The sequence below is a fragment of the Argiope bruennichi genome, chromosome 4, assembly GCF_947563725.1.
Source record: "Argiope bruennichi chromosome 4, qqArgBrue1.1, whole genome shotgun sequence".
NCBI classification, from domain to species: Eukaryota; Metazoa; Arthropoda; class Arachnida; order Araneae; family Araneidae; genus Argiope; species Argiope bruennichi.
The window spans coordinates 105,487,728-105,506,955 of NC_079154.1; the positions used below are offsets into that span (position 1 = coordinate 105,487,728).

At 30.8% G+C, this 19,228-nt stretch overlaps 2 protein-coding genes across 2 annotated transcripts in view; one reads left to right on the forward strand and one right to left on the reverse strand.

Moving 5' to 3' along the window:
- LOC129965808 (N-acetyllactosaminide beta-1,3-N-acetylglucosaminyltransferase 3-like) overlaps positions 1 to 14,653 on the forward strand; it is a 34,531-nt gene extending 19,878 nt beyond the window's left edge. The window contains exons 2-6 of the mRNA XM_056080011.1: positions 1,517 to 1,716; positions 4,673 to 4,860; positions 7,385 to 7,721; positions 8,855 to 9,105; positions 13,982 to 14,653. Coding sequence (XP_055935986.1) covers positions 1,517 to 1,716; positions 4,673 to 4,860; positions 7,385 to 7,721; positions 8,855 to 9,105; positions 13,982 to 14,477 — 1,472 coding nt within the window. The 3' untranslated portion in view covers positions 14,478 to 14,653. The remainder of the gene's footprint in view (positions 1 to 1,516; positions 1,717 to 4,672; positions 4,861 to 7,384; positions 7,722 to 8,854; positions 9,106 to 13,981) is intronic.
- Positions 14,654 to 15,617: 964 nt separating this feature from the next.
- The window catches only part of LOC129965807 (transferrin-like), a 30,385-nt gene continuing 26,774 nt past the window's right edge, over positions 15,618 to 19,228 (reverse strand). Inside the window, exons 11-12 of the mRNA XM_056080010.1 lie at positions 18,264 to 18,510; positions 15,618 to 15,976 (exon numbers count right to left, since the gene is read on the reverse strand). Coding sequence (XP_055935985.1) covers positions 15,725 to 15,976; positions 18,264 to 18,510 — 499 coding nt within the window. The 3' untranslated portion in view covers positions 15,618 to 15,724. The remainder of the gene's footprint in view (positions 15,977 to 18,263; positions 18,511 to 19,228) is intronic.

Genomic DNA, 19,228 nt, shown 5'->3' on the forward strand with positions numbered 1-19,228 from the left:
TTCTCTGATCCTTTATCTTTGAAAAGAGATGTTGTCAATATTCGGAATATTTCTCGAGCTATAATTATTTTTCTTCAGGTACTTTCACTAAAAACTCTAGTTTCAGTTTTTTTTTTAAATTCATTTTATGAAGAATGATATTTTTGCACTATGTTGCTTCATTCAAACAATCATAACTCAACAAGAAATGAACCAAATACAATTATTTATATATCAAAATAATCTGTATGAAACAGTGGATGTTTTGTGCTTCACTCAAAGTTATATTTAGAGAAATAAATTTTTAACAACTATTTAAAAGTTAAAATGACAGAAAAAAATCTCGCTTTTTCTATTCATTGTTGATTAAAAAATTGGTAAAAAAAACATAAAATGTTTGTAACTTGATTGAGGCAGACAATATGAAGGCTAATATTAGGCATAATTTCCAACTAGAATTGTGTATCTGTACAAATTAGAATTGAAGATATCATGTTTCAAAAAATAGGCTAATTAGCTCATTAAATATTATTTAATTGATTAATAATTAGTGTAATATGGTTTTTTCTCACTGAAATGAGTTTAAACATATATTAATGACATACTGCGAAAAAATTGAAATTTTAAAGTTAAAATTAAAAAAAAAAATTTCTAGTGGGTACGTACACCTTAAAACTGTATATCAAATTATCTTTCAGGTTTTTAAAGTTTTGTATTCATCGTGTTTACTTGCACTTAGATATACATATTCCCAATAAATAGATTTCATTCGAGATATGATAAAAATCTACACATTAGGCGTAAAGACTATAGTATTTTTCCTGTCTGTTACAAAATATTTTTGAGTTATCGTGTTCGAATACAGAGAGACGTGATGCCAAAAATTTGTTTTTCGAACTCAGAGAAGTGTGAAACATAAAGATTCATACAAACTCTCGAGTTCGAATTTTTTTTATTATTACAACACTATCTCTGTACTTCGTATATACGAGAAGTGAAAATGGAAGTATATTGGCAAATTTTAAAGGAAAGAAAGTATAATTTGGCATCGGGATTAATAAAACAAACAAGAACATATTGTAGAATGTAGAATTGATATTTATATGAGGTGTTTCATGTTCATTAAATTCACATGAGCAATAACTTTCAAAACATCAGCAAAAAATAGCTGTTCGAGATTATCCCAAAATGTGTTTCTTTGAATGAGATTCCTGAATGAATCCTCGTTTTGCAGTTAAACGCTTTTTATTCTTTTTTCAGTCGATATGAAATAAGTTAAATTTAGAATAAATAGTAATTTAGAGCAATTGAATTTTTAAAAAAAGGTATTCAAATTAATATTAACAATCATATATTTTGAGAGAGATTTCAAATGGCACAAATGGATCCCATATATAATATTATTTCACTAAACCTTTCCCATAAACATTTTTATTCTTTTGAATCCTCAACTCATCTTATTATTTACTTTCTAGGAAATAAAAAAATTTCATTGTATTATGTAAATGGAAAAACATTCTTTGATGTATCGTTTCAGCTTGCTCTAAATCGTTCCTCAGCTGGGTCCTAGCAGCTATTCTCATTGCTTTAATCGTAGCTTTGTGCGTCCAGTTCTGGTTTCCTATCGCCGAAAAAAGAAGAATAGAGGACATTGACACCATTCATGTGTTTCAAGGCACCCCCATAGAAATTCATCCTTGGCGCAAGGAAGAGGATAAAAAGCAGTCGAAAGATGAGGTGAGATGCAACAACCGAAATAGCAACTTTATTTTCTAGCTCCAAAACATGGTCACTAAATCATTCTGTTGTTTTAATTTCTCAATAACAGTTAGCAATTAAGATTTTTTTATTTAAAGCAAAATGTGGAAGAAAAATGGTGCACTTTTTCTATGTTATACTATGTTTTATGTATCGCTACTGTTGAAACGTGATCAACCTGGAAGAAGACTGACTCCTCGACTTTACTAACTATATTAAATAGAAATCTGAAACTTCTATTGAGATATAGGGACTTCGAGGTACTAATAATGCTGAACTATTTTCATTTTGTTTTTGAGGAAAATATATCTATCTAAAAAAAATCTTTATGATACATTGATCATCATTTGAGTTATAAAAAAGGAGTGATCACAATATTGACATTCTAATCACACCGTAACAAGTTTTGCTAAAACAGATTCAGTTTAGTAGTTTTCAAAACGATGGAAAAAATTGGCAATTTGAAACTTGCGACTTTTTCTACAAAAATAAACACTAGATTTATGGAGACGATGTATATATCTACTTTTATTGAAGCCTATAATTTTGATGGATACAGTAAATTGGGGACAAATTGATTGGTATCAAGAAAAATAAGCATATTGCATACAGATACTCGAAACTTGAGATACTTGACAAAAAAAAGATATTCGGATAAATACAAATTTTAAGAATATTTATGCTTTCTGATATATTTAATATTAGAATTGAGGAACACGTCGATTTAACGGACTCCTGAGTTTAATGTTGAAGAAGTTCTTTTGTTGTGTCTTAACCCAAAAGAACAAATATCCTTTCTTCCTGTTTGGAAAGAAAATGGAAAAAAAAATTACAATATAATAACTATTTTTGGCTATCTAGTTTATGTTTCTTTCACAGGTGGAGGCTGCTGTGCCGTGAGAAACCACTTGTAAAATATACACTTTAATGTGGCTATTTTTTAAAAGCATTTCAGAAAAAAATTACAAGGCTTTTATTTCTGAAGTTCTGAAGTGATTTTTCTTAATAAACTGCACACATTTAGGTCACTTTGCAGAACTGAGCATAAGAGTGCTCGATTACAGATTTTTTAAAATTTTTAATGTATTTTTTCGAGGAGGACAGTAGACTCAAAATAAAACAAAATTTATTATTTGGATTTTTTTTCCTCCTATTTTAAATCGAAGACTGGGTCATATTAAAATCAAAAAAAAGTTTTTTTTGCATGAAATTTAGTTATTTTTATTCGTCTCGAAATCTTGTTTATATATATTGAAAATGTACCCTTATTACAAAGAATAAGCAGTACTTTTCAATAGATCAAAATCAACGAAAACACTCCTTCAAGACAAAATTCTTCAGTAAACAATGGTTTAGAGAGGCAAAAATAAGAAACGACATCAAGGTGATTAAAGACGCCAGATTAATTTTTGTTCTGCAACTGAGTCACATTACACTGAATTTCAGAGCAATTTTTTATTCCAGAAATAAATTTAAAATGTGGAAGATCTTAAATGTTCCATTTAGTTGCCAAAGACTAAAAAAATGGAAAAAATTTAAGAGGAAGAAATTAAGAAAATTATTTCTAATCTTCAAAATGAGATGTTAATGACCATTTAGTACACACATAAATTATCTGATATCGCACACATTCTTAATATTTTTAAATTGGTTTTAATTTATCAATTATATCAATGCAAATCTATGGTAAAAATTTTATAATCGATGGAAGATATTAAGCTACCTTTAATCGATTTTTAGTAGAATGTCATGTACTCTACCTTTAAGGCACTTAGTAGGCATTTAGTAATATTATAATGATGAAGACTGGGAGTATAATGATAACTTGATGGGCGAAATCGATTTGAAGGGGCATTCTTTCAGAGAAGACAATTCATAAGTTCATTGAATTTTTCCGGTTTTAACTTGCTTTTATTGGATATGTTTTAGCATTATATTAATGAAGATTAGTAATATAATAATGAATTGATGAACGGGATAAGTTATCCCTAATCGATTCGATGGAGAAGGTTGTGTTTTTTAGCTTTAATGCACTTATAAGAAAACTTATTCTGAAATGTGGGGAACCTACGGTAAGCCTTAGGCAGAATGTCTTAAGACTTTTTGGACAGATTTTAGAGGTTTCTATACAATACTACGGGAGTCAGATTTAAAACTACTGTGGTGAATAGCATATAAACCAGTTAACAACTCTGCTACCAGAGCAATTGTTTTGGTACCTGTAGTGAATAGCATATAAGCCAATTAACAGCTCGTCTACCCGAGCAATTGTTTTGGTATCATGGTCATGTTACTGGACTGCGAACCACAAGGTCCCAAGTTCTATTCTCGCTCATCCCACATATCGCTATATTGGTGATCTCGGACAATGAACCTTCAACCTTCGTACAGCTGTTGTGGCGCCATCTACCCACAGCAAACCAAAGTCGTCAGATTCACGTGACGCTGCAATACAAAAAGGCCGCAGCAACCCAAAGCCGTCAGACTCACTTGGCGCATCAGCAACCACAAACTCTCGCCATGACGCTTGGTGCTACTCAATTGGGTGCAAGCCCATTAGACAATAGCTAAAATTACATCACCACTCAACAGCCATATCGTTCGTCTCACCTCCGACTCACTGGAGGGAGTGTCTGTGGTGAATAGCTTATAAGCCAGTTAGCAGCTACCCTACCCGAGCAATTGTTTTGGTATCATGGTCATGTTACTGGACTGCGAACCACAAGGTCCCAGGTTCTATCCTCGCGCATCACAATCCGCTAAACTACCAGGAACGTCTGACATGTTTGACAGATATCAGAAGAACCAATTAAGTATTCATGCATAAAAACGCGCTATTTCAACCTTCTAGGAATATGAAATGATAATAATGATAGACATTTGGAAGGATTAACAGAAAATTTAATTCGTATAATTTCGCATTTGTTTTTAACAGATTAATCCCCAATGGCATCTTGATTTCTTAATCAATCCCACAAGGCTCTGTGACACTCGCCATCCTCCGGATTCAGAAGCCTACCGACAGGATCCTGAAGTGAGACTTCTGGTGCTGGTACCATCTGCCACCGGTCACTTCGAGCAGAGGAAGACCATCAGAAGGACATGGGGATCCACCGCCAATTTGTAAGATCCTCTTTTGTATTTCCTTAATTATGAAATGTGTCAGTAATGAAAAGTTTATTTGGTAATTAAATTTGTAATTCTGCTGCCGAATTTATAAATTCCATATGTTACAACACTTCTAAATTCCATGTTTATGTCAAAATTGTTCTAATTACTAAGAAAAAATATGACCAAAGAAACATAAATACTATAATTAATGCTTTAGATAATTTAAATATTATGCTCCAAATAACTTTAACTGATCTGGCTATCTGTGAAAAATGCTCTAAATACAATAAATAATAATAAATAATGTTGTTTGAATTAAAAGTGCTGCCAAAATATTCATTACAAGAAGAGATCAAAATGTGTATACACCTCTTGATTCTACTGTTCATATTCAACAAAAAATTCTTGACAAATTTACATTTTAAATTAAAAATTTCCCTCTGTGAAAATTTTGCGACCAAAATTGGCAGAAATATGAAATTTTGAATTTCTTCGTAATAGACCATTCAACGGTCTCCTCTTTTTTGAGTAGACACATCAACCATCCAACATGGCTGGAAAATATTTGCTGAATGTCGGTGGTGCAAGGCAGATCAAGACTCCCCCAGTCATATTCTTAAATGTATGAATTTTACTATTTTTAAGATTTAAGGATTTTGCTTTTGTTTTTAGACTTTTTAGAGTATCTTTTTTTTTTTTTTTTTTTTTTTTTTTTTTTTTTTTTTAGTGGACACATTAAATCCTTCACCATCCAACATGGCTTGAAAATCTTTGCTGAATGTCCTTAGTGCAAGGCAGATCAAGACTTCCCCAATCAAATTCTTAAATGTTTGAATTTTACTATTTTTGAGATTTTAAGGGATTTGCTTTTGTTTTTAGACTTTTTAGAGGGTTTTTTTTTTTTTTTTTTTTTTTTTTTTTTTAGTGGACACATTAAATCCTTCACCATCCAACATGGCTTGAAAATCTTTGCTGAATGTCCTTAGTGCAAGGCAGATCAAGACTTCCCCAATCAAATTCTTAAATGTTTGAATTTTACTATTTTTGAGATTTTAAGGAATTTGCTTTTGTTTTTAAACTTTTTAGAGTTTTTTTTTTTTTTTTTTTTTTTTAGTGGACACATTAAATCCTTCACCATCTAACATGGGTTGAAAATCTTTGCTGAATGTCCTTAGTGCAAGGCAGATCAAGAATCCCCCAATCATATTCTTAAATGTTTGAATTTTACTATTTTTGAGATTTTAAGGGATTTGCTTTTGTTTTTAGACATCTTTAGTTTCATGGAGGTGGTATAGTGCAGCTATACCACCTGGGATCAGAAACAATAACCAATCAATCAATCAATTAAAAACCATGGATTGAATAGCAAATTTTCTCGAAGCATCAACTGGAATGATCTAATATAGTGACATTCGAAGCTTTATAACTCAGTCAGTTTTAATCGCAGAACTTATTTTATATTAATCACCTTTGGCGACCAGTTATTTCGTTGTAAGGGATGGTTGCTAAAATTAATAATTAAGTATTTTATGTAATTTGATTTTAGTGGCTTTCTTCGGCAAAGTATTTTCTTAATCTTCAAATTTTAATAGACTTAAAGCGCATTACTTTAGAAGCCATATATCATTCTACTTATTGAACTCTATGTATCTTCCTAAATTTCCATCATCTCACCAAAAATTAGAATTTTAATTTGAAATGAAAGTTATCAAACTTCTATTAATACAAAAATAATTTTATAAAAAATTAATTAAAAATGGATATATTCTAAAATGTTTCCATCATTGTTTATTTATGGAATTATATCAAAATAATATAATCATGGAATAACTATCAAAAGTATTTTTAAAAATTAATTGAAAATAAACAGAATATACCGTAGAGCAATTAAAATGGCAAAGCTGAAAAGATATTTTTTAATGGCATATAATCCGCATTTCTTCTATAATATTTTTAGCAATAATAGCACTGAAATGTCAAACATTCGTTTATTTTTTAATAAATTCAAATTATAATAAAAATTTCTTAAAGATAACTCCAAAGTGCACATTTTCATCTTTCAAATTATCTATATTTATTATGCAGTTCTAGATCATTCAATCTATCTAGTTCATTTTTAACTCTCGTACAAATATATGTATACATAAGAATTCTGCTCTAATATTAATAGAGCTAAAATACTAGTAGGCCAATAATATATTTATAGGATCTATAAAACTATGAAGCTTAAAAAAAATTTCCTCTATGATGTCCTCTATTATCATATTTTTTTCAATAGTAATATTTTAATTTCAGCAATATAAAATATAACTTTTTACAGTTTTTTAGAGCATTTTTCCAATTAGAAGCATATGCCTATCTCTGACAAAATAGAAATTAACTATTCTACGATAATAGAGGACATCTCGTATAACTCTCTTTTAACACCATGTTGTATTCTGCTTGGCTAGTTCATCATTGCTCTTTCTACATTATTCAAATTCGTCTTTGATTATGTTTAAGTAAAGAATAATATTTTAAAAAAAAACATTTTCAGACCGCACGGTCCCATGCGCCTCGGTTTCGTCCTGGGCACCACCTCCAATGCCACTGAGGAAACTCTGATCATGCACGAGAGTGAAGCCAACGGTGACATCATCCAGGCGGATTTTCAAGATACTTTCCGCAACCTCACCACCAAGAGCGTCCTAATGCTCAAGTGGGTCTCCAAGCACTGCCCCCACGCCCAGTACTTCTTGAAGGCGGATGATGACACTTTCGTCAATCTGAACGTTCTAACCGATCTCCTGAAGAGTCCACCCTTCTCAGAGGAAGACAAATTTATTGGGGGATATATCCATCGAGGGGCTCAACCGTCTAGATCTCCAAACGAGGTGAGAATCGCTTGATCAATACCATGTTTATTAGTTGAAGCCCATATAATCAACTAAGCGAAGTAAGTAATTGGCTAGGAGACCCTCTCCAATGACACTCTTGCAATTTTTTTTCAATACTTTGCTTCTAAATTAGTGTAGTCTTTTCTCAGCTAACTCGCGAGTGAAAAGTTCTTGCAAACTTTGAATTAAAATATTTAGATACTGTTTTTAAAAAATTCTTTGCAATTTTTTCACTATTTTGTAAAATATAATTTTTAAATTTTGTTACTTTTTTTTACGATATATTGAAACTGATTCTCTTGTAGAGGTAATCGGGGAAGGTTTAATTATTTTAAGTTATCATAATATTTGGGATTTGAAAACAGATTATGTGATTATAAAATAAACAATAAAAAATTTTGTTTTAAAGATTAGCAAATGAATAGGGGTCTCAAAATTTGCCAATGCTCAAAACTAGCATTGATTGTTGGTCCCAATGTGGTTTAATTTAGCCTTGTTAGTGGTTTGGAAGATTTGATGATGTTCAAAAGCCAGCGTTCACATATCGACTATCAGGGACAAACTGCAGTTTTGAAGTCAATTTTTATGACAACATTGCCTCACCATAAACACGCAATGTCATAACGTCACGCGTCGTACGGTTATTTCACATTCAATCACGGTGTAGTTTTTTTTTTTTTTTTTTGGATGCCAGCCAGATATAAAATAAATATCCAAATTAACAATAATGGCAAGTTTATCACATGGTTATGTGTGATAAACGAGAAAAATGAACTCATAGTTAAAGCAATATTGTTGTATTTTTATCAAGAATTATTATTTAAATTCTGATTCAGTGTAAAAAAATAAAATAAAACAAATATACCCTTTTATTCAGAAAATAAAAGAGAACAAGGAAGAAAAAAAAAAGGGGGGGGTAATTTCCGCTCATTGAAAATCGAAATCTGCCTAAAATTAAAAGAAGAGAATACAATTAACTAAATATGAATTAACACAAAAGTGAAAGCGCTAATATTTATCTAATCAGAAGCATTTGTCAGAAGTATTGATTAAATCATTCATTCTATTAGACAAATACTATCTTCATCATAAATTTAAAATGTTTTTAATATTTATATTTTTTTTTACAGAAATATTATGTATCCGAGGATGATTATCCTGACAAAGAATATCCCCCGTATGCCTCTGGAGCAGCATATGTCACGACAGGACCCACTGCAACTGAGCTCTTCCATGCGGCAAAGAACGTGAAACCATTCCTTCCCATGGAGGACGTCTTCGTCACTGGGCTCTGCGCCGATGACATTGCGGCCACTCTACTACATGAACCAAGCTTCAAGTACATCGATCCACCGGATCCGCTTAATTGGAGTCACTACAGGTAAATTAACTAACGCTGTTTTAACTACTAATGAATTATACAGATTTGTAACACAGATTGATAGTAAGTAAGTGAGGATTAATTAAAAAGTTAACATCACTGCTTCAGAAAACGAAAAAGAGGATAGAAATTCTATCATAACTTTATTGTATTTTAGTTTCATGCAAAATCTACTTTTCGATATCAATACTCCATTACTTAAATACTTATCGAGGCATAGCACAAGTTTTTCTATGAATTTTGCAAAAGAAATCCTATCCAATGTTATTCATATGAGCAACGATATAAGATCTTGTCATAATTGAAGGTCTTCTCTTATACTCACAGGGAACCAGTCACACGAATTGTGTAATAATAAAAAATTTAAATAAGAAAAAATCGAAAGAGCATAGTGAAAAATTTTTTGGCCCATAAATCATTTGCTCTCGTCTCCCCATTATCAAGATATAAGGATATAAGTCTGGCGACATTTCCGCCAAATTTGGCGAGAAACGAACTTTAGGCGAAGTTCCTCCAAGCTCGTGAACAATGTTATTCTGTCCATGACAGATTTACGTATTTAGGCTTTAGAACACAGTATTTTGCTAAAAGTTATGGGTTTCACAGCATCTCTAGCTTTACAGAAATTTAAAAATCGATATAACATTGTGTCACGAAAAATTATGAGTTTCGTTGGGAGAATAACTACACAGAATACAGTTTAACGAGGAAAATCGATCGTCAGTTTCACCGCTGAAATATGTCCAAGTATAAAAAATAATCCAGCGATCTGATACAATTGACATTGAAATCCGTCAGTTTTAGCAAAGTGCTGTGTCCCAAAGCCCAAATATGTGAATCTTTGTCATGGACGAGATAACGTTGTTCGTGAGCGTGAAGAAACCTCTAAAATTCGTTTCTCGCCAATTTGATGATTTTTTAAAAAATGTTGCTAGATTTTAAGATTTTATATCTTGATAACGGGGAGACGAGAGCAAATAACTTATGCGTCAAAAAACATGTTTTACTATGATATTCCAATTGTTACTCATTCAGATGTTTTTTTATTATTGCACTATGGTTGCCTTATTAAATTTTGTTTCATGGGCAGTGGCGTCAATACATGCGCATTCTTTCTCAAACATGCTGCACCATTTCGCGATAGTTTGACATGATATTGAATTTTAACCATACACTTCATAGAATGGCCGATGAACTTCAATTCAGTTACATCTTTTCGCCCGCAATAAATAAATAAATAAAATCACTATACACATTTTCAATTTTGATGTCATTTTCAGCTGCACAGACATGTTTAGGACTGATTGATTGATTGAATGAGGGGGTAAAAGGATAATTAGCAACAAAGGCTGTCATCCCATTCGACTGATAATCAGATGAACTGAAATCCCCTAAATGTTTGAAATGTTGCCACAAAATTTCGTCAAAATAAACTTTTACCGAAAAATTTTACGAAAGAGTGTAACTAACTTGTTAGCTGCCTTGTGTATTTTCTATTGCATCATACGATTTCTTCGGCCTAGAGTTTCCATTTCAAGTCATATCATATTTATATTATACGATCATACCATTTTATTTCAATAAAAATTATGAGTCCTTATACATTTAGTAACAAATTCCATTTATAGATTGGCAGCCTCCCTTAAACCAACCAAATTTGTAGCATTTTAACTGAAATGTTGAGTTTGACATTTTTTTACTGCAACTATAAAATGAATCAAATCTTTGACAGTTCATATCAGATTTTTTTTTCTAAGAGACCTCTGCAAACACACCGAAAGTACTTTTAGCTAAATTTGATAAGATTTTACAATGACCCTTTTTAGTCCCAGACTGAGTAAAATTAAATTGGCATTGGCATTGATTCTGGCACTCAAAAGAATATTTAAATTAGGCGATTAAATAACAATTAATTTCAGTTCAAAAGTATTTGTACTTTTATTAACAAGATGCATTCAAATAGAAATTTAGAAATTTACAGTTGGAATATAACAGTAGTTTTAAGTAGGTCTAATTTTTATAGCAGAACGCGATTCCAGTGGTTCAGCATTTGCTTTTATAAATTTGCATAACATAGCATTTAGCACAAAATATTTAAATATAAATAGCATTTTGTCCCTATTCAAAAAGTATTTAAATCTACTTCAACATATTGCATTAAAATAATGATTAAAAATATTTTACATTTGATTGATAAAGAAACAATTGACCAAAATATAATCAATACTCCTATAAAGAAACATTTTGATAACGTAGAAAAAGAATGGATGGTTAATACTTAAACGAAAGAATCTTTTTCATCGTTATTTAAATGCTACACCATAGGCTAAATTCATTTTCACAGAAAAGAATTCTTGCTTCAATTAAATGTTGTAATAATATTATATAATTAATACTGTAATATTATAAGCTCCTCTTTTTAAACCAGTGAATAAACGAGACGCAAATGAATGCTGCCAAATTTTTCAACCCGCATAAATCGCAGAAAGTGCGAAAGGAATATTAACCCTCTATCTGAATAACTCATAATTGGCATACGAAATTATGTTTTTTAGCCCACATTCTGCGATTTCAATGAATCAACATATGCTATTTTCATTTAGATATAAATAACAATTTGTCATTATTAAAAAATATTAGACTTATTAGATTAAGGCGTTGCATCTGAATAATGGTTTTTAAAAATTATTCATTTGGAGAGTAAAAAATAAATGATCAAACTAAAATAAATTCTCCACCCAAACAACATTTTGTAACATCTTACGAAAATTAAAGACAACCCTCTTAAATTAAAGAATTTGATGTGTGATCCTTGGCGAGTTATTTGGCGATTAATCCCTGGTATGCGGTTAATAGCATCCGAAAATCGAATTTTGTTGTAGATGTGTTTTTCGCCACCGGTTTAAATAAAAATTTGACCCCAAACAACATTTGTAATCACAAAATCAAATTTAAGGCATTTATCTCATTGAGTTGTGAGTTATTGCTTTTAAATGTTTCTGAAAATGCAGGTCAATTTCTCATTAGAATTGCCGTAAAATTTGCCTGTGCACACTATAGAATTCAAATATAATTACCCAATTTTATCCATCTAGCTCTCTTCGTTTTGTATTTATCTTGGCAACTTATATTTGAATGGGTGGACAGACAGATTTCCATTGAGCATATTTTACTCTCAATTTGATATAATCTGCAAATTTGTTGTAAAGACCCTATACCAAATTCCAACTGTATAGCTCAAAGCGTTTTTTGATTTATATTTGTCACAGACAGATGGACGGACATTTTCCTAAAACTTGTTTTTCGAACTCAAGGAGGTCAAAAATATGTAGATTCATCCAAATCTCGAGTTTTAATTTTTTTTAACGATTACTATACTTTCTCTATACTATATTATACTATTTATACGAAAAAGTAAAACAAGGGTTTATATTACGAAAGTATATTGTAGAAGATCCTAATTCCAATTAGGATCATAGCTATAAAATGAATAGAAATGGACTCGAACACCTATTTAAAAACTAAAGAAATTTTCAAAAAATTATTAGTATAAAATATGAATATCTATGCTTTGTGTATTTTTGCCTTGAATCTCAGTAAGAAATTTAATAAGAAAATTATCCTCAAGTTGAGACATCACATCTTAATTACGTTTTAGGCTTGATTCGTCTCTCGTGCTTTCATTTGGTTTATTACATCAAATAACTTCATTCTTTGTAAAAGAATTTTCACATCAGATTATTCAAAAAAGGATTGCCAACCTGAAAACATTATCATATTAATAAAACTGAATGTGTAAATTCAATTTTGAAACGAATATTCAAAAAAGCATATTTTTTTTAATATCATTAACGTTGGCAAAAGCACGCGAATGAAAGATTTGATGAATTAAGTAATGTAACAACGTTCCAGGTGAATTATTTGAAAAAGGTTAGAAAATAGTTATATTTTTGAATGATTGCATTAAAAAACTTTTTAAAAAATCTATGAGACTAAAATATACCAGTAAAATGGCAAAAGTTTTTTAAAATTTGGAAAAAAAAGGACTTTTTTTTTTCGGCTAAAAATAAATATGAAGCAAAAATCTTCTAATTTAGAAGTTTATCAAATGATTTACTTAAAATTTTGTTGGTTTGCTTATATGTATAGTCTAGTTTCTGAACTAAAAAATAAAATATATTTCTATCCATTCTTTAAATATTGGAATTCGACTGGTCAATAACACGAAATTTTCAATTTATTCGCATTGTGGAACGCTAAAACAACTATAAAATATTTTTTTAATTAATCGATTACATATTCTTTACTTCAGGAGCTGTAGAACCTATAGAGAAATTATTATACCCAATTTAAAAAAGAAATGTGCTCTAGATTTTAATTTATAAGATTTTTTGTAAAAAAATTCCATCAAAAATTAGAACTTGAGAAAATAGAATTAAAACATATGTAAATGAAAATATAAAAATCAATATAATTTCCTGAAAAATAGACTTAAAAACAAAATTCTAACGTTTTTATAAAGAAACCTGTTGAAACATTAAGAATACTAAATTTTTTTTAAAAAGTCATAATTTCGGAAAAAAAAGGCTTTTTAAAGCAGTCTCCTACCCCAATAAAATTGATTTGAATTTCATAAAAGCAATAAAACGCTTTCTTCCAGCTTTTAATTAAAAATGAAATGTTTATAGAGCATTAAAAATATTTTTTCTTTTCCAAATAGTATTTAAATAAATAACTTTTTCTAAAAGAGTAAAACAAATTTTTTTTCAATATATACCCATCAAAACTGTATAAACATTATAGAAGGAATCATTACATAACTGTACGTTACGATTAATTTGCTTTTAACAAAAATCTGTCTGTTTTCTGCATTTAGCTCCATAGCCACAGCCCACAGCGTCACACCTGATGACATGGAACAACTGTGGAACCAAATGACCAGGCATATCTTTGACATCTTCGACTTCCCTGATAGTATGTCCAGTTCTGATTCATCAGAATGGTTCGACAGATCTATATTAGATCTCTTCGATTGGTCAAAAGATAGCCAAGCCAGCTCCAGTTATTCTCGGGAATTCCATAACATTCTTGATAAGTTCAACTCACCAGAAATCATGGCTGAAGCTCTCAACTGGGAATCAAACGAAATAAATACTGAATCATACAAGGACAAAGGCGCCTCTCCAAGTCAGAAAAAACCAAGCTTATTGAGCAACTTATTTCCAATGTTGGCAAACAGCCAAGAAAGTCCTTTCAGAAGTAAAGAAAGTCAAACCAGTGACCCCATGAACTGGCCCCTGTTCCCGTTTTTGCCATTTTTGGACAAACCAGCGAGTCCAAATGTCAACATCACGTACTACTTCTTTAAATAAAAAAAAAACTATTAATATGTACGTGATTGTACTCACAAGTTTATATGTAGACATACAGATTTATATTACGTGATCGAATATTTCGTATAATTACATTAGTGTATCTGCGTCTGTATTTTTGGTTGTAAATCTAATTTTACTAGTTTTGTTTCGAAATAAATACACTTTTGTATATATTGTATTGTACATTATTGTATATATCGTTTGATTATCCATAGGATAAAATATGGACTTCATCCATTACCATATTGTTAAGATAAAGAGAAGAATTTGCATAATTTAAAAGTCTCAATCAATGTAAAGAGTAACTACTTTCGCTTCTCTTACTTTTCATTTCGATTATATTCATTTAAACGGCTTTCGGAATTTCTGATAAATTCTGAAAAAAATATTTAATCTAAATATAATAAAAAAATATTCAAATCATATTTTTCTGAATATAAAATTATTACTTTGCTCACAATATAAATAATTGTGTTAATTTACGTTGTTTCTTATGGCACTTGCCACGGACGAGCCCGCTGTTACGAAGACAGCGATTTTAAGCCGGTGGGCGAGCGTCTCTTGTTTTAATAGTGACGCCATCTAGGGCCAAGAGAAAGACTTAGCTACAAACACGTCACAACCCTTTTTACGGGGTGGACTTTATTCTCGCACTTCCTTCACTCATCCACAGATCGTCATTTAGACCTGAATCAGAGAACGATCACCCCTGATCCAGTATCCCCAGTGGTATAACTCTCGACATGGAGGACTTTGTGACTACGACAGATATATATGCGCGTCAGCCTCCAAGCACGCAGGGGATCTTCGACCGGCGGAGTTCGAGCTCGCAACCTAAGGGACGCGAATCCAACGCTCTACCAACCAGACTATCCAGACCTTGTGTTAATTTAATGTTTTTAATGGTACAATATACACATTTGCTCATTAATTCTTACAAGTAGTGCTCATTTGTCGTTCTTATCATCTGACCACGGTTCAGAATTACGAGGTTCGTCTCAAAACAGCCCTAGTGTTGCTTTAAAAAAAATGGCACGTTAATAAAATATAACTAAATTAAAACCTTACTAATAGTCAAGTGTAAAGAAGTAAAAGAAATGAATTACCAAAATGCTAAGAATCAAATTATTCAAAATATTATTGGCTTTTCATTTTTATTTTGAAAATCCTTAGATAAACAACTTAAGACAGAGATATAATGACAATTATTTCACAATGACAGTATGTGTTTTAGATGAAAAATTTTATGCGCAGTTTTTAGGATCTGCAGCTCTTGATGCTTCGAGGAATCTTTTCCCAAGAACTTGCTCATAGTTACTGTCCAGTGGCGTTATTCTCAGACCAGTTGCTGAATCTTTGAAAAGAAGATCTGGCCTCTGTCCTTTGCCAAACAATCGATAGAGATTAGAAGAGCTGGAGAATGATTTCGAAGAATCCGCCAATAAACGAGCCAAACTCAAACGACGAATTTCTGAAAGATTTCCACCCGTAACAACCTATGAAAAGAAAGCAATTACTTAAATACAAAATGCAATGGCATAAAAGAGAGAAATTTACAGCAACCTCTATTTATTATTCTTAATACTACAAAACCTTTATTTATTATTCTTAATACTACAAAGCATTTACAGCCATTCTGATATGATTTAGAAATTTATGTTCAGTTAATATAATTGTAATTAATTGATATTTAACCCATTTTTGGAATTTTGCATATGAATATTTTTTAATCTTACCTACATATGAACTTGTCACTTAAATAAAAAAAAATCATATATGCACTTTGTTTAATATGTTATTATAAACAATCTGCTAATGTTACAATATTCATTTTACAGTTTATCTATTATTACTTATATTTTTCAACTCGCACTCAGTTTTACCATGGTGAAATCCGGTCCGAAATAGCACTATATGACATTGTCAGTATGACAGCATATAGAAAAAGGCTTTAACAGTCAGTTATAAAAAAATATTTTGTGTGCGTAAAACCGTGTTTTTTCAAAAAAGTTACCTATATAGAGAAACTTATAAAACATTATATATATATATACACACATGAATTACTTGTTTAAAGTTATAAGATATGAAGAATAAATGATGATGATGTCGTGTCCGCGCTGCCACGAAAAGGGTTGCAGTAGCTTCTGAGAGTAAAGACCCCTGAGCACCCGAGGGCAGAAGTCTGACTTCTAGCTCATATGAAGATGAAACTCACACATTCGCTTGCACAACCTCTTTTTACAGGGAGACACATTTACAAACCTCACAGATGAAGAACAACCATGCCTGAACCGGAATTCGAACCCAGGATGCCCAGCTCACGGGGAAGGTGCGCTACCCCTATGCCAGGACGCCGGCATGAAAAATAAATAACATATATTATTGATGTCTGAAGGTAAAAAATAGTATTTTCCCCTCAATCGGGATTGCTTTATAATGTAAGAATATTTGTAAGAGAGGAGGCTTCCTCAAAATTAACAATCATTCATTCATTGTCATATTTACCAATGGCTCATCGTCAGTTCGGAAGCACGTTTTAAACTACTCAGGGTTCGCTCAGCTTTCAAGATGTTGAGAAGTTAAAGTTTCATATTGCTGAGTACAGTAAAAATCAAAGAGATTCTCGAATCTTTAGCATACTGCATTACCTTGTGTTATGATTCTTGCATTTGGGGAAGGGAGGAGGAAATTGTCATTTTGAGCTGCAGACTAAATATATTACAGCCAAACACGTCAACTATCAGCAGTGACACAAAAACATTCGAAAATTTCCCCATTATTGTAAACAGAATATTAAAAAAGTAAATCTGTTAATTAAAATAGAAGGAGTTTTGAATAAAATTTTATCCACAATTGAGATATACTGAGATTTTACCTCGTTAACAATGCATTTAATCTTAATTCATTACTAAAGATTTTTAAGTTTGTAAACCTGATGAAAAATGGCAGAATTAAAGAGCGGTCTTTATAAATTAATATTTGGATACTTTAAGCAAAAAGTATTATGATATGAAATGATACTAAAGTATTCATTGAAATGTTTTGAACTTTGGATTGAAATATTTTGAAAATGAACTTTCCAAATACTTTAACAGCAAGACTTAGAAAAAATTGAACTTTTCTTTTCCTTGAATAGAATACCATAGATTAAATAATATTTTTATGATCATTTTGAAATCAAATTATTCTCTAAAAGCATATTGTGATTAATCGGAGAGTTGTTAATGTTCATGAAATAAACGATAATGACCTGATATTAACAAACTAAATTAATACAAACAGTTTTTACCTATAATTCATAATTTACCTATCAATCACAATTTGCCTATAAATCACAATAAACAAAATATTCCGATTTCTTAACAATCTCTTTCAAATTCAGATTTTCTAATTCCAAAGCTGCACTTCTGATAGCCATAAAATATTTAATACAAATAGTATGTGATCGGAAACTAAAATAACAATTTCTTTGAAGAAAGCAGAAAAAATCTCAAATAATAACCATCAAGGTTAGTTTTGCAAATATTATATCCATTTTATTAATATTTATTACCTTTTTTGTGTGTAATTATTTTACATTAACATTTTAAAAACATTTGTGGAAATTTCATGTTGCTTGTTTGATTTTCCTCCGATTTCTTTCTCATATGCATCTTCTGTAATCTCTTAGATCAGATAACAATATTCGTGCATTGCAAAAAGAAGAAATTTAACAAGATTACCATAACTGTTGTTGAGAACATCAAACGAATATTTATTAATTAGGAATTGTTGACTTACTTGGTGAGAAGGAACTTTTCCCAAGTTACATCGTCCATAGTTAAACACGGAGTCTGTACCACCTCCGTCACATAGCAATATAAAATCGGATGATAGCAAATCTTTAGTCCAGAGTTCCTTGCCGTGGCCATCTGTGTAGTCCGGTACCGTCTTATGCTTGACGAAAGCCACATCTCCGTGGCCTTCAGCTAGACATCTAAATGCTCCCGCATAACCACTGTAGCGTTCTTTTGAGTCTCTGGCACATCTAGAAAAAAATATCTTTGTTTGATTGATAAAAAGAAAGGCCAATTCATTCTTCATATTCATTTCGAAATTTCTGAGAGCGGAAAAAAAAATTATTTAAAAAGAAAGTATTATATTTAATGATCAAGAAGTTTTTTTTATTTGAAACTAATTGGTATACTTTGGCTTTGGTGCGGTTTATAATCTTTTCATGTATAATATTTTTCAAGTAGAAGCTCTTTTTGCCTAAATTTTTATAACATATAAAGCCCTATGCAGACATATGTATCAAAATAAAAGTTAGCATTATTGAAATGATAAAACTTTGATTTTAAGATGACTTAAAAATGTTTTATCTGGAATAATTTCCCGTGAAGTTACTGTGGAAAAAAGGCAAAATTTTGATTGAATTTTAATTAATTATATATTTAATTAATTTTTGAACTTTGAAAAGTTGACATTATTCTTTCTCTTGTCTTAAATAGTAAACATGAAAAATTTAATTGATTCCGACCCAGTATAGAAGGAGATAAGGACACATATATATTCATACATAAACCATAATGACTTTTATTCGTATTAAAAAGAATTAGCTTATTCTATTATTGAGAATGCTTGTGCTTATTACCTATGAACATTACGAATAACAATGGACGAATTCAAAAGCATGCAAAATTAAGAGACAGTTTTAAAAGATGAAAAGAGATGGAAATAATTTGAATGTTTATATGGTTTAGTTT